At 38.6% G+C, this 15,923-nt stretch overlaps 2 protein-coding genes across 3 annotated transcripts in view; both read right to left on the minus strand.

Annotated features, from left to right (window-relative positions):
• Positions 1-14: 14 nt before the first annotated feature.
• pfkfb1 (6-phosphofructo-2-kinase/fructose-2,6-biphosphatase 1) lies at positions 15-10,697 on the minus strand. 2 transcript variants are annotated; one of them, XM_005741004.2, is made up of 14 exons: positions 10,549-10,697; positions 5,481-5,606; positions 5,296-5,392; positions 4,995-5,061; positions 4,799-4,873; positions 3,988-4,044; positions 3,750-3,871; positions 3,441-3,648; positions 3,109-3,255; positions 2,445-2,549; positions 1,357-1,486; positions 1,176-1,238; positions 1,016-1,080; positions 15-709 (listed from the first exon to the last, which is right to left on the minus strand). In XM_005741004.2, exons 1-14 carry the CDS (start codon positions 10,598-10,600, stop codon positions 650-652), a joined length of 1,374 nt encoding a protein of 457 aa, XP_005741061.1. In that variant the 5' UTR covers positions 10,601-10,697; the 3' UTR covers positions 15-649. The 2 variants fall into 2 exon arrangements, with proteins under 2 accessions (XP_005741061.1, XP_005741060.1); XM_005741003.2 differs by lacking the exon at positions 10,549-10,697 and adding an exon at positions 6,728-7,315.
• Positions 10,698-12,479: 1,782 nt separating this feature from the next.
• LOC102198918 (UDP-glucuronosyltransferase 1-2-like) overlaps positions 12,480-15,923 on the minus strand; it is a gene marked incomplete at its 5' end in the record, with an annotated part of 7,366 nt that continues 3,922 nt past the window's right edge. The window contains one exon of the mRNA XM_013912891.1: positions 12,480-12,556. Coding sequence (XP_013768345.1) covers positions 12,480-12,556 — 77 coding nt within the window. The remainder of the gene's footprint in view (positions 12,557-15,923) is intronic.

The following is a 15,923-nucleotide window of genomic DNA, read 5'->3' on the forward strand; positions in this document are numbered from 1 at the left end:
AAAACAAAGACTCCTGAATTTTAATGCGAATTTATTTTCTCACATATTGGAGATAATTATTCTTATATATTTTCTATGTACAACTTTTATTTATTCGAACTCACCATGCTATTTAATTTCATTACAGTAGTTACAGTCATCCAAGTATAAAGTAAATGTTTTGTTTGGGTGCTGTCCATGGTGCTGATTCCTAATTACACAACTTGATGATCAACAACACATTTTGTTATCTGTACCACAGTTAAATGTACATGAAGGCAAGGTTAAGAGTGATAATGAAAACCCATCTACATCTACAATTTTATTCTTGCCTTCAGCTCAAGACAAAGTGCATTATTACTGTCTATAAATCATTTGTAAACACTGTGTGCTTTCAGAAATGAAAACCACATTAAGTCTGATGAGACAGAAATATTCCACAGACATCCTGAAAACAGAGCCAGCTGTAGGTTATTCCCTTTTCACTCACTCCTTGTGCTTCGGTGTTGATGTAATCCCGTGTCTAGAATCACCTCTTCAGCTTCAAAGACCTCCTGTCTTCTATTTTCCCACATTCAGCTGTGACTGGAGTGCATCTCTAAAACTTAGTGAAGCTTATCAGTAGTAATAAATCCAGTTTCACATAACTCAGTTTTCCAGCAAACAGTGTTTATATGTGGTCAGGAACAGTCTGCAGAGCTTCCTCTGGGTTTCTGGTGATGTTGACATTCTGCAAAAATAAAAGCAACAAAAGAATCTTTCAAGACTAAAGTGGAAGTTACTGAAAAACAGAACGATGAATCAGATCTAACTTTAGTACGAGTAGTATGTAATATTACCATTTATGAATCCAACTTTACAATGTCAATAAATTCAATGTAAGTGAAAAAGGGATAATTAAGCAAAGGCATCGTTTCTTCACAACTGCACACATATTTATTTAATCAGTACATACAAATGATACAACTTTACTGCCTACAGATGAATTATTGGCAAAGCTAAGTATTACAACAAATGTGCAGTTATGTAAACTCACCAGTGGCCTCTCTCTGTGTGTGTTGACAGCTTCAATATTGAGGAAAAATGACTCAACCTTACACCCTACAAATGAAGATGTAAGAAAAAGATTTACATAGAGTGAATGTGCGATACACTAAAGATGGGATATCATATATAATTAAGTTCTTACCACCTACCGTAGGCTATCGGTGTGAGTTTGAGCACAGTGTGAAGAGGGCATCTTAGATAAGGCAGCTCATCTTCAGAGACACAAATGTAAATATTAGAAGAAGTGTTTGTGGAATTAAAACAATATCACAAACTGTTGTATATTGTATCACATGTTTGTGCACAGTTTGAGACGTTTTTTTGTTCTACCTGCAGGTTTGTCAAGGAAATAGGCTAACAGGCAGCGCATCACAGCTTGGTGGCAAATGACCAAAACATTTTCCTGCCTCTCCAGCTCCATGATGACTGGCTCTAGACGATGGACTAGATCTTCATAGGACTGGACAAAAGACATAATTTCAAACATTTTTCCACAAGACCCAGACCCTAACCCAGGCTCATTTTATTCTGATTCTCTTAAGGTACATTTTTGGTAAAATGGTAAATGGTCTGTATTTGTATAGCGCTTTACTCAGTCCCTAAGGACCCCAAAGCGCTTTATACTACATTCAGTCATTCACCCATTCACACACACATTCACACACTGGCAATGGCAAGCTACATTGTAGCCACAGCCACCCTGAGGCACACTGACAGAGGCGAGGCTGCCGGACACTGGCACCACCGGGCCCTCTGACCATCACCAGTAGGCAAACATGGGGTTAGTATCTTGCCCAAGGATATTTGGAATGCAGCCCGGAGGCAGCCTGGGATCGAACCACCGACCTTTAGTGGCTGACCTGCTCTGCCACCTGAGCTACAGCCACCCCATTTTTCTGGAAATGGTAGGGACAACAAATTGTATAGCTAAAAAAGAGGGGACCCAAATGAAGGAAACAGGAAGCAGGTAGACTAAGCCAAAGGCTAGCATCAATGCTGATCTGATTTAGAACAAAAAAGCAAGAAAATCTGCTTAAAGACACTTAGTCTTTATTATTTTTAAATTTTTAAAGACTAAGTGACCTCCGACAGTGTTTGCAACATTTTGCAAGCTTTGAGCACACAACAATTTGTTTCCTCTCTACAGTTTTGTCAAAGCCACTCTAAAGCTTTATTTTTGAAAGACAAATATCAAAATAATTTAAATCTTTTTTAGCTCTACATTCCAAACTAAATACTCTCCCTGAATGATCAAGTCAGTGTGCAAACTGCTTCTGGTAAGCTGCTCACTGGCCAACAGAGGAAATTATTTGTACTAGAAAGATTCCAGGTGTCAGCAGTGTGTTTATTAAAATCACAGTTATGCTTCCTTGGTTGCATAAAATATATTTCTAAAACTCATTCGGAGCGGGGCTTACCTCACCCTTTGGGTACCGATAGCGATATTTGTCCTGGTCTCTTAGTGCAAATTCTTCTGGGAAATTCTCCTGAATTTCCTCATAAGTTAGTTCCTCACATACACCCTTAGTGAGAAAAATATAACATGAAAATCTTTTTTGCAAGTGTAAAAGCACAAAACCTTTAAGGTATTGAAATTTCAGTCTCTTGGAGATTTTAATCGCAGATTAAAATTAAAATTATAACATCCACGCTAACGACTTAGAAAAAGTGGTGATGTGAGCAAAAAGCAAAGTGTATAACTGTGCAATGGCAACATTTCCTTACTAGCACCAAGTACACAGTGAAGCTCATAGTGATGCCAGTAACCAAGATTGCAATTTATGTTTTGGACTGAAGATGGTGCTAGAGGATAAACAATGTTGCAGCTCATCTGTCAAGACACTTGATCAAATATTCATATATGTTACACTCAAAATTGCCTCTTCTGCAAACTTAAAACATTTGTGGATAATTTTATAACGTTTTAATATACTATGGTCTATTACAGACTGAATCAAAGGGAAAAACATACTAACTGACTATGTAATCATATCAACTTTTCAAGCATTAGAAAAACAAAATGAATCATTTATTGGAATAATTGAATTAGTGTTGCTGAGGTATTATTGTTTTATAACTCACCGCATCTATCTCATTAAGAGCCTTCCACTGTTCATACTGGACTCCCAGGGCCTCTGCCGTCTGGACAGTCCTCTTCATGTGACTCGTCCACACCTTGAGGTCTATGATTTTCTGTCCTTTGATGAAGGTCGCCAGGGCACTAGCATACTAAGAGAAAGAGTATGATTTTAAGAAGCTAGTTGACCTTTTAGGAAATAGACTGGCATTTATACCACATTTTTGCAATTTTACTCACCAAATGAAATGCATAAGATTACAAACTACAGGTAACTAATTTAGCTACTTCAGAAAATGTCAATTCTTTATATGTTTTTATTTGTCAGCCAAATTACCTTTTGTCCTCTAGGGGATAAGCCCGTGTCTCCACCAATCCGACCTAACAGGTTGAGTTCGCTCTCTCCATGGCGGCTCAGGTAGATGGATCTTGGTGTGACGTGTATGTTCATGAGGTAGTAGACTATTCTGCTCTGAATGTGGTCTTGGACCCGGTTCACAAGGTATCTACTGCCCACATCGAAGATCTTTATGTAGGAGAGTTTCCTGATCAAATTTATGGCATTGAAGATAAAAAAAAAAAAAGTTATGGAAGTATTTTTTATGCATTCTTATCATCACTGGAAGAAAGGTGTCATAGGTCGCACCTGTCTTTCTCATCATCTATAGGCATGTAGCTTGCCCTGTAACAGTCGATGCGCTGGGTGAAATCTTCCATGGCTTCATCTATGTCACGGTCTGCATAATCAGGGCTGCCGAATTTTACTTGCTGAAATGAAAAGAAGATTCAGGTTTAGATTAAAACATTTTTTTTAATTGCACAACAGCTTCTGTACATACTGAAGTCTACACACAAAAAGGTTATAGCATAGATGTGCTTCTCACCCTGATATTCTCTGCAATGATTTCTGGGTCATCACAGATGGATTCAACGAAGAACACCTGCATTCAAGAAGTCAGTTGAAAAAAGTATTTTTACATCATGAGTAAATACAGTATAGTTAGCGGTTAGCTTAAAGGAACCACATGGTAAGCGTTGATATAACTCTGTACAAAAATCACAGGTAATGACATTATTAAGTAGAAGGTCAATATGATTCTTTGGACTTGACAGGAAATACAACACTACAATATCCAGATGCTCAGCTCCCAGAAACACAAAGTAACAGCTAGCCTGGCTTTTCTTTGAGGCATACACAAAAAATATATCCAAATAAATATTTAGGTTACTCTTAGCTTTTAAACTAAAGCAATATAGGATGTTTTTAGTTGTGCAGGATTGCCTCCATTGCTAGACTCAACCACTGCCACAGCTGAAAACAATTTACCTCACATTGACTATGGCTGTATATGCACTAATCACCTAAACAGGTAAAACAGTATTAAGCCATAAAACCGGTCTCTTTAATGTTTCTCTTTTTTTATTTCTTATTTTTTACTTTTTACTTTTTTTTTTTTTATGTGAAGAAAAATAATTATAGGATAAAAATAGGTGGACTTTTGGGCTTGTAATACACAGGTAAAAATCCTGTATTGACCTTTAGCTTACCTAAGCTAACTGGTTGTGATGCATGTCTTTGATTCTTGAATATATAGTGACAGAAAATTGATGTAATTTTATTTATTCTACTCTAAACAAGACCCCCCCCCCCACACACACACAAATAATTGCTTTAAATAGCTGTTTAACACTTACCTTGTAGCCCATTTCCATTGCAAAACTAAGAATGATTGCCCTCCTTTCTCTTGTGGTGTTTGTAGCATCAAATACCTGCATGAGACAGGACACAGGTGTTATCATTTGGTAACAGTGACACGATTAGATAGATAGAGATAGATAGAGAAAGTTTTTTCAAAATCAGAAGGACAGTTTTAGTTGTCCTCTTACTCACGGCTACTTGCCCCTGTTCCTTTGTGAAGTACAAAGCAACATCTTTGAGTGCAGCTGCTGCACAGGCCCTGGGAGAGAAGTGACACTCGTATATGCAAAGAGACAAAAACTGCAAAAATATGAATGATTGATGAGTGTCGTGTGAAAATGAAGATAAATCAAATCTGTCACACCATGATTTTACAAAATTCTCTTCAGTTATTTACATACTGTTACAAATGCCAATATTAAAAATGGCCAGTCTGTTGTTTTAAATGAGTAAACAGGTGCACCTTTGAGTAGTTAATCTTTAGCGTACTTACTTGCGAATCTTCATGGCTTCCTCATTATCAGGTTTGAAGAATTCAAAGTTTTTATAGATCTTGACGGCCTCCCTGCGGTACTGGCCCACGTTAAACACTGATGGAGTTGATAAACAGAGAAAAATTAACTGTTTCTTTATGACACTTATATGATTAGGACTCAAGAATTCATTTGGAAAACTGACTTTTTGTCGGAACACCGATCCAGTTCAGGTAACGAGTGAGCTTCTTGGAAATGTATGTCTTCCCTCTGGCTGGCAATCCAACCATCACAATCATTGTGGGAGAGTTACAGAACTGAGGCACAGAGGCTGAGAACAAAGTAAACACACAAAAAACACAATGAATTCTTTCAGGTACACTTGGGACTTGTGAGCTGACTGCGTTATTCAGCATTAGAGCATCTGTTTCGTGTTCAGTGGGTCACATGCAATCTAGAACATGTTTTGTCTGTGGCTGCTGAGGTCGTTTTCATTAACAGAGAGAATAAGAGCTTCACAGTGCTGCTCAAATGTCAAGTTTACGGTTGGTGTAGTAAGTTGCATGGGTTTTGTCTGTGCACAAAACAACTGCCCAACTGACCAAAAAAAATCAAACGGACACAAAAGCAGAACAGAAATTAAATAAAACTCTTTAGGTAGTCACATCTTAGAAGCAACCAGAGAAGCACACTGCATCATACGGCTGACAGGACAAAATGCCTTTAATCTCCAAGTATGTTAAAATGTCCCTGCATGTTGTTAAAGCTCAGCTCAGCTACTGCAAGAATTTCCAAATGTAACAATATTAATCTCCCTGGAAAAACCTAAATTGGTTTAGACTTTGTCACCTATTATTTATGAAGGAGCAGCAAGCAAAGGAAAACTTCATTAGGTGCCTTTATAAACGCATCTTACCTTACCAAGGAATGGTCCAGTAGTTTCAATACTACTGTGTCTCAAAGTTCAGTAATTTATAACGTAGACTGCTTTGTTGCTTGCTGGCTAGCTGTACCCCAACAGGTACCCGGATGGCCTGTGTATATGTCCATATGAGGACATGGAAAGAGTTAGCCTCCAGACTGTTCGATTATGAATGGAATATGCAGCGTCAGCAAAATGCTCAAAGGACCATGCCAGACGCTCAACTGAGAGCCAACTCAGACCTGGTTTGGTCTAGGCTGGCTGTAATCCCATCGCTGTGTCTATGTCTATGTCGCTCTCACACTGCTGTCTTTCTACGCATCTCCCCTGAAAGGCCTGAGCTCAGTTCAAAATTAACAGGAGAGAAAGATTAGAGTGTAAAACAGACTTGTGACTGCTGGACGTCTTGATGCTGATGAAAGCTTCTGCTGGAGCAAGAAATAAGTTGAAGCAGAGACAGAACAAACATCAGGGAAGATAATGTACTGTAATCTCATACTCAAAGTGAGACAGGCTTTTACTAAACTTACACCCTCTCCTGCGGTTCAAGTTGCCTCCAGTCCATGGCACCCAGATCTTGAGCAGAGGTGTCTGTGTAAGATTTTTATGCTCTGTGGATATATTAATTGCCAAAGCCATGAGGCCTGTGAAGCAGGTCGAGGAGTTAACGACTGAGACGCACAGTCCTGTGATCTGTGTGCATATGTGTGCCTCACTGAACACTAACTACTGCAGGTCAGGTGACAGTTGCTAAGGAGAAATAAGCTACTTGGTAGGCAGGAGGGGGAGGAACTGAGGCCATGCTGCTTCTCTGCCTCTCCATCTGTTTCATGATTTAAAAGGCTTGAGAGAAGCTGCCAACAGAAGGACCCCTCATGAATTCGGATGAGCTGAGCACTGCTTGTGCTGCTGCACAAGCTGTATAGAAAGTGCAGTGCCAGTATTCTCCTTCCTTACCACTAGATGGCAGTTTAGACCATCTGTTTAGTCGCTCATAATCAAAACGGTCAAATAATTAAATAATTCCATATAAGCCAACAACAACGATTAGACAGCACTAACCACCACTGCTCTGCCTAATTTAGGCCACATAGTTCATATCAACAGTCATTTAACAGTTATTTATATTATGGCTGAAGAAATCACGATAGCAGACAACATTAGACAGATCGGATTACCCCTATGAGCAAGTATTTGGTGATGGTGGAAAGGCGGGACTCTTCAATAGTAAAGGGCTTCAGACAGAAGTGGGAGGGGCATCCTACCTTTACGCTTTCAAAGTTGAGGGGGAAGAGAAGATACAAAGAAGAGCTTTGAAGGACTACAAACAACAAAAGCAAGCAAAAATAATGTTTTAAAAGAAGTCAGCCACTTCCTGTCAAAGCCCAATTAAAGGTTGTGTAAGAACAGAATGAGTGTTCCTGTATGTGGTTGGAACAATCACTTTCTTGAGCTATGAATCATTCAAGCATTTAAACAGCAGCTAACTCAAAGGATAAATCAGTGTTGTGTCCACCAATAACAGAAAACAAAGCAATTTTAAATATGTATCATAAGGTATTTTTTCTAGCAGCATGCCACAAAACATAATTTAGCCCAATTTGTTGAGTTGAATCTCTGAAAAATGGCAAATATAACATAGTTTGATAGGCATTAAATAACAATGTGATTCTCACAGAGTTATTAGCTGAAAACCTGGATTATATCAGCATGGTGTGCAGTACGTTCTCAAAGAATTTGAGGAAACCTGAAAAGTGGAGGACAAAAAGAAGTGGCAGGCCTAAAAAAGTATCTACAAGACATAAGCAGCATCTCAAAGCCAGGTCTTTAAGAAATAGGAAAGAAAGACCTGAAAGGCCTGAGATAGGACCTGAGAGGTGCATATGATCAATCAGATATACTGTTCCCTAAAGCCTCATCAGAAACGTTCGCAATGGAAGAGCGGCTGTCAAGAAGCAATTTCTAAACAAGGTAAACAGGGACATTATTGTTAGTATGTATGGAGGAGGTCAGGAGAGCAGTACAGCAGTGAGTGCTTACAACCTTCTGTAAAACACAGTGAAGGCTCTGTGATGATCGGGTCTGCATTTCAGCTAGACTCCTTGAATTATGAACCCAGAAAAGTTACATTACATTACATGTAAAACCATCTAGAAAGCATCTGATTGGCAAGGGGTTTGTTTTCTTTTTAGAAATAGCAATAATCCCAAACACACTGCCAATGTATTAAAAGGTTATCTGTATAGAAAAACACACAATCGAACACTGTCAGTCTTGGACTGGCCTCCTTGGGGCCTGGGCCTTATTAATATTGAGATTGCATTATGAGATCATCTTAAAAGACAACAAAACCAAAGATCTTTGAATGTCTTCAAGAAGTCTGGAGAACTATTCCTAAAATCTCCTTAAAGAATAACAAGAAAGCTGCCTAAGAGAGCTCAGGCTGTGTTGGTAAGAATAAATGTGATCACATCAGATATTTTCAAGATCATTCAAATTATGCAAAGTCTGTTTTTGCTTTTTATGCTGTACTTTCATGTTTGTTTGCACATAATTTAATAACTAAAAATAAACTAACGCACCGATTTCCTATTTTCCGAGCAAATATATAAAGAAATGTGGGGTGGCCCATTTTTGCACAGTACTGTACATCCAGCGCTCAGCTAAGACTGTGTAGTACATTCATGGTGCTTCTCTGCCACTCCAGGGTAAATTAACTTTTTATATCCATTGTTATCACTTGTTTTAATGATCTGTCAGGTGGTGCTAATAAAAAAAACAAGTTGCACTGCAGAGTTGGAAACAATTGCTTTGAATTATTCCCTGTGGCTTTCAGTTTCTCTTCTCAGCTAACAGTAGCTCCTGATGTGTGCCGTTTCTCCAAATCTCATTTCAAGTGTCGAGAAAAAGACAACCTGCAAGTTTTGAGCAGAGCACTTGAGCAAAACTTGGACTATCTGCACCACAGTTAAGTCTTTGTTTGATAAAGACACAATTTTTTTAGTTTTCCCTTGATACACCAAAGTGGAGTAATTTAATACACGCTTGAGATACTCGGTTAGGTTTGGTTTGCAGTGTGCTTTGGATCATTATCCATTATTGCACTGTGATGGACTGTGCAATTAGTTTTGCCACATTTGGCTGAATCTGAACAGAGAGTATAGGCCTGTCCACCTTAGAATTCCTTCTACCTCTACTATCAGCACTCCCATCGACAATAAACATCAGTGACCCCAAGTTGTCTTTTGTGGTATTTCAAGCCTGTTGGTGTTGCTGAGCTGGTCAGTGCACCCTTTATAAGAATATATCAGCCATCCAGATTTTAAAACTCCTAAAGATTTTCCTATCACTTCTTTAGATTTACTTTTGTTTATCAGCCTTATTAGGTGTCATATTTGAAATTACAAGAAAAAGCTACAAAATACAAATCTGAAGCTTTAAATCAAGTTCAGATATTTTGTCAAATTCATCTGTCATGTAAAGTCAAAGGAACTGGTCTCACCTGCCTATGAAACCACTTGTCAATCAACTGCTAATCAATTTTGAGCCTCTGAAAAAAAGTCTACTTGACACAGTGTACTGTGAAAATCCTCCCTGCCATCATTAGCCACTCATGACATTTGCTTGCGACACTTGCACAAGTCCAAGTACTCAAACCTTAATGTCAACTACTCAAACTTCAGAGAACATCGTGACCCAGTTCTGGACCAGGTTTAAAGGGCAGCTAGCCTTGGGATAAGCTCAACAGAAGGAACATACTATTCTATTGGCTGTTTTTCTTGGTAGGAGAGGTACTTCCAAAAACAACAGCCATGCAGGATTGGAGTGCTTTATAATGTTTCTTTATATTTCGTCCAACTTAAAAGAAGTCATTTAACACGTGAGAAAATTACACCAAATAGTAAAAAAATTGAATATAATAATAATCTCTCCATGATCTCTGTGATAAGACGCACTGATCACTTATTTGTTTGCTTGTTTTAGTTTCTGTTTTAGTTTCTTGTTTACCTGTTCAAGTGCATGAGCCTTTTATTATCTCATAACCTTACTTCACTTCTTTGCTGTTCATTCATGATCAATGTATTACCTATAAACAAGGCAACCAGTGATGGTATAGATCAAAAATAAAGCAAGCTGCACACGCAATTTCTCATTGTTTGTGGGCAATTTGTATTCTTATCTTCATTTAAAGTGGAAGGTGATTCATTGATTCGTAGGAACACATATTTATGTTGCATTCAGTATGTCCATGTTGTTGAATCACATATTAATAGAGATTTTCTTGCAGTATTTTGTCTGGATATTGCTAAGACACATGCTCTCTTTAAAGGTAGTTAATCTGTGATCTCACCTGCGCTATCATGTCTTCGGAGCCTCGTATGTTCAAGCTGGGGAAGCTCCATTCTGTGCAACACTCCAACAAAACAACCAACAGACCATCAGCACAATCAACAGACAGAATTATATGGTCAGTGGCAACAGGATTACTGCTCTTTTTAAAGAACCCGAACAGAGTGCCAAAGTATTTTCAGCTCACCCCCACTCCCACTCTTCAGAGTCCTCAACATGCTGACATATGATAGCAGCACACTGGGCTTGTCCTTTGCCGTTTGCCAGGGCCAGAGTTCACAACAAACATAATGAAAGGGGAAGCAGCACTCAGAGGATGCATCATAATAAGTGCAAAGGTCTTTGAGATGGTAGTTGCTGTTTTGCAAATGACGATATGGCAGCATTCATGTTGAATTGCTATCTCTTATCATGCACGTCTGATTTAAAGTACATCAGGGAGATCATTGTCATCGACTGTGTGATATATGTTCGGCCTCACTAGGCTTGTTGGGCCACTGGAAGCAGTGGGATAATGTGTTATTTATATAAAAGCCAGACTTAAACATGAGATAAGTCTTTAAAGCCTACCCGATATTATATTATCTAATTTTCTAGCCATCCATCAATACATTTTCTTCCACTTATACAGGGCAGGGTTGCGGGGGCAGCAGCATAGGAGCCCAGACATCCCTACAACCTCCTCTAGCTTGTCCAGGGGAAAACCAAGAAATTCACACGGCAGCCAAGAGATATAATCTCTCCGGCTTGTCCTGTGTCTCCCCCCGAAACACCACACAGGAGGTGCCCAGAATTCTTTCGAGGCAGTCCGAAAGACTTTTTCCATGTCCCAGTTGTGATCTCGGTAACAGGGGATTGGTCTCCCCATGGCTGCCACCCAATAAGCATTGCACCCAGCCCCTATGGCACCTCCTGTGGGTGTTGGACCTACAGGAGGGTGGGCCCATGTTTTTCTGGCTGTGCCTTGCCTGGCCACATGGACTAAGGCCTAGGCACCCTAAGCCTGGCTCCAGGGTGGGGTCCCGGTAGGGGTGAACAGTTCCCTCGATCTTCTTGTCACAGGGGCTTTTGAACTGTCTAGCAACTAGAAAAAGGGCGCAGAGTAAACACATAGAGACAGACAACCATACACACCTACGGTCCATTTAAAATCACTAATTAACCTAATGCTGTGCATGTCTTTGGTTGGAGGGAAGAAGCCTGAGTACCCAGAGAAGCCACACAGACCCAGGGAAGTGGCTGATGGCCACTCCACTCCTAAATTAGTACCTGTTGTTAGCAAAACCCTGATATGTGCTGTCAGGTGTTCATGGAGAGCTGCTAGCATCTTCAGCCAGTAGGTGTGAGTTATGCCAGGTCCTTGTCCAGCTCTTCATACCAGAGACCCATTGCTTGTCTGCTTTTGTGTTGCTGAGTAGTTCTTCATGTAGGAGGTTGCTGTGGTCTGCTCTTAGGTCCATTTACATTTTAGGCCATATTATTTCCTTGATACAGACCTCCCCCTTGCCCCACCCCACACACACACACAAAAAAGAAAAACACTTTAAACTGTATTTCACACCTGAGAGCTTATGAACCCATGAGAAACAGCACATAGATGTTTGTGGCTTTGTCCACAAGCTTCTCTCAGTAACCCCATGTCACAGAGTGTGGTTTACAGGAAGTGTAACTGAAGTTTCCTCATATCTACTTTACATTTACAGAAAACAGCAAATTGTAAAAACACAAATGTAATCAGAATAATGTGAATAACATATTGTTGTGTTTAAACTGTCATTCTATCATGTCATTTATTATTAATTATTGTCAATTCCAGTTCAGTGTAAACTTCCTTTGCGGTGCCAACATTTATGTATTGTCACAATATTTATGTATGCCTGGATTTCCTCATCCTGATCAGACATCTAATGAGAAATTTACAGAAGACACACACTAATGGGCCTTCCCACGCACCAAGTTGTCATACTGGCTAAAGATGAGAGTTATGAGTAGAACTGGCACACCATGATAAATATCATGGTACATGCAAAACCATTTACCATGTTAAAAAACTTTGCTTTTAGGTTGGCCGATTATATAATTCGGAGGTCTTTTGCCAACATGTTACTCAGCAGGATCCCAGCGGTCATGCATTCATGTTTCTGTCCACCTGTCAAACGTTCCTAGGGCCAGTCCTTGAATAATCACTCAGCACCTCCTGTTTTAAACTTTTGTATTTTGATAAAAGGATCATCTACCCATAAACCTTTGGTAATGTAGTAATGTAGTGTATTACTGTGGGTTCCATGTGTACATATTTCTACAGTAGAACCACAGCAACGTCTCTGTGGGCTGTTTTATATTGTTTATAAAGTGCATTGCAGACCATGTTGCAGACTCATGTAAAGATTCATAGTGAAACTGATTCTCACTTCTAGCCGTGACTGTGAGCACGTATTCAAACCAAGGAAAATATATGTCAGAGCTGCTTGTGCAAAAGAACTGATGGCCTGATTGCAAGATGAGTCGATGTATAATTTTAAATGTCAGACTGAAGTTGTTCACTTTTTCTTACTTTGGTCTTTTTGATCAGTATATACAAAAGTAAATAAAAAAACATTCTGAAATTAACCAGAGCGATCAACAAATATGGAAAAACAACCCAGCGTCTGTGATGTAATCTCTAAAACGTCCATGTATTGGAGTCATTAAGATTGTGAGTGCATTGAACATGACCACTATGATGAGAAAATAAGGTGGACAGCAAAGAGCAGAGAGAGAGAGAGAGAGGGAAAGGGAGTGAGAGCAAGACAGAGACACAAACTTGACACTAGTAAACAGACAAAACTGACTACACACAGGTGAAACTGGAGAAGACGCAAAGAGGAGAGACTAAGACTGATTGGACATGACCTTATTAATTTGTGGTCACATATTCTGTAGCATATACTGATAAACTGCATTTATCAAACAATTTTAGTTCCTAAATAAGTTTTGGTTTTTTTTGCTTTGATTGGTTTTGCTTGTTTGTTTTAAAAAAAAATAAAAAATTTTCCCCCCTCGCCTATCACGTTTGGTTTTTACCATCAGAATTATTCTCTAAAGGCAAAGAAAGATGCCCAACTTTTTTTCACAGCTTCATATTTAGCCCACCATTTCAAATCAAGATATTAATCTATGTGAATTGATTATAGTTCAGTCAAGCTTCTGTGTAACTTACTTTGTGTCAGTAATGTCTGCTGTTGTATTCCAGGCCAAAGGTTTATAATATTGTTTACTATGGGTCAACCAGGACAAGTGATGGATGGAATTTTACTTTGGTCATCAAAATCCTAGACAGGGACGAGGACCAAAGTTAGAAAGTATTGCTATCAAGTAGGACAATATATTACTTAAAACGTATTTAATTTTGTAGGCCGTGGGACAGATTTACAACAAAATGCTGAGCTAGGGTGAAGGAGTGTTGTAGGCCTAATAACCAAATAATACAGTGTAAGCTCACATTTTATTCATGTGTTTCTCTCTGAAATGCAGATTAAAGAACTGCCACTGACGAGAATAAATAAATTTTTGATTTAAGGGATATATTTTCTGATGCCAGTCACTGGGCACTGTGTATGAGGTCGTGATGACTGATATGCAGGTGCAAAAGAAGATTTGTCTATAGGACAGCTGCATTATAATGGCACAGTGAACTACGCAGATCTACTCGGCCTGGGGGAGCTCCCCTCCACCTCTTTACAGGTCCCATGTCGTTAGGTTTTTACTGCTGTCCACTCACTCAAAAAAAAAACCAAAAACGTCCTTAGCAGACCTTCCTTCTTCCAGTAGTTGCGTGAATACCTCATCCCACGTTACCACCTTCAACAAATCTCTCCCATTTCCTCCAGTTTTTATGAAATTGGTCCATTTTAAGGTAAAAAAAAAAAGTACGTTTTTCCATTCTATATATTTCCTCCATTATTCCTATCCAATCTTTCTTTGTTGGGGGCACTTTCTCCAGGATGTTTATCAAGTATTTGTCCTTTAAGGAGGCTGCTGATGGGATATCGCCCAAGTACACAGTACAAAAATCCAAATTTAGTTTGAGACCAGTCACCAAGTAAATTGATTCGACCAATTCACTCCAGTATGACAGGATTACTGGGCATTTCCAAAACATATGGAAATGATCTGCCATGTTTTCCCCACAGTTTCTCCAGCAGTGTCCATCTGTCAGTTGACCTTTTTGTTTGTATTTTATTTTGGGTGTTATAAAAAACCTAATAAAATTTTTCCACGTGAATTCCCTCCAATAACCCGAGCTAGTAGTTTCCATCTGTGTCCTGCATACTGTATATTTAACCAACTGTCCTCTGATGTGTTGATTTTAGCCTCCGTTTCCCATTTAATTTTGATATAATTGGTTGATTGATCCTTAAGTGATTGTAAGTTCTGATAAAGTTTAGCAATCAATTTGTTTTTAATCTGACCTTTATAAGCTTCTTTTATAACGGGGACTAGGCCTTCATCACGTTCTTCTATAGTTTTTATATTACTATTGAAATAGGACATAACTTGGAGATATCTGAAAAAATCTTGGTTTTCCAAACCATAGGTGTCTCTTAATTTTTCAAAACTTTGTAATCCTTCTTTTCCTAACAATGAGCAAAATGGTCCGATCCCCCTTGTTAACCAAGTTGTATAACGTCTATCTATTTGTGCAGGGATAAATTCCTTATCATGTGTGACCCATCTGAGTTGTTTGAGACCAGCTCCTAATTTAAGACTTTCACATTCATCAAACCATATCTTTAAAGGAGTTTTAGTCCATTCATTTAGATTATTTTTCTGTTCCAAATATAATTTTTTATCTCCTAATATTGTTTGTAGTGGTAATTTTAATTGTGTCACATCTAAATATTTCCATTTTGCTTCATACGTTGGATCACACCAATAAATTTAATATCTTAATTGTGTTTGCTTTAAAATAACTTTCTAAGTTTGGGAGGGAATGTCCACCTCTTTCCTTAGGTAGTTGCAATGTTATATATCTAACTCTTGGTTTGCAGCCTTTCCATATAAATCCCGAAATCATTCTGTTCCATAACGCAAATTGTTTGGCTGGTACGTGTACCGGTATAGATTGAAAAAGGAAAAGCAGTGGTGGAAGTATATTCATTTTGATCAGGTCAATCCTATTATACAGATCAAGTTCCACCTTTGAATGTTTTCTTTCAATTCCCTTATAATTGGTGAATAGTTTATTTCATAGATTTCTGTCAGTGTTTTAGGAATCTTAATACCTAGATATTTAATTATTTTATTATTCCAATTAAATTTAGACATACTTTTGATCTTTGTTGTGGGTACGTAATTGTATGTGATCACCTGTGTTTTTTGTATGTTTATTTTATA

The sequence above is a fragment of the Pundamilia nyererei genome, unplaced genomic scaffold (assembly GCF_000239375.1).
Source record: "Pundamilia nyererei isolate P.nyererei 1_Seehausen unplaced genomic scaffold, PunNye1.0 scaffold00106, whole genome shotgun sequence".
In the NCBI taxonomy this organism is placed as follows: domain Eukaryota; kingdom Metazoa; phylum Chordata; class Actinopteri; order Cichliformes; family Cichlidae; genus Pundamilia; species Pundamilia nyererei.

Excerpts from the sequence above, each read along its gene's own strand:
- pfkfb1 (XM_005741003.2), bottom strand. The coding sequence starts at position 6,836 with ATGGCTTTGGCAATTAATATATCCACAGAGCATAAAAATCTTACACAG. Across the intron at positions 3,872-3,987 it reads TCATTGCAGAGAATATCAGG|CAAGTAAAATTCGGCAGCCC; the intron begins GTGAGAAGCACA and ends TTTTCATTTCAG. Across the intron at positions 3,649-3,749 it reads ATAGATGATGAGAAAGACAG|GAAACTCTCCTACATAAAGA; the intron begins GTGCGACCTATG and ends AAATTTGATCAG.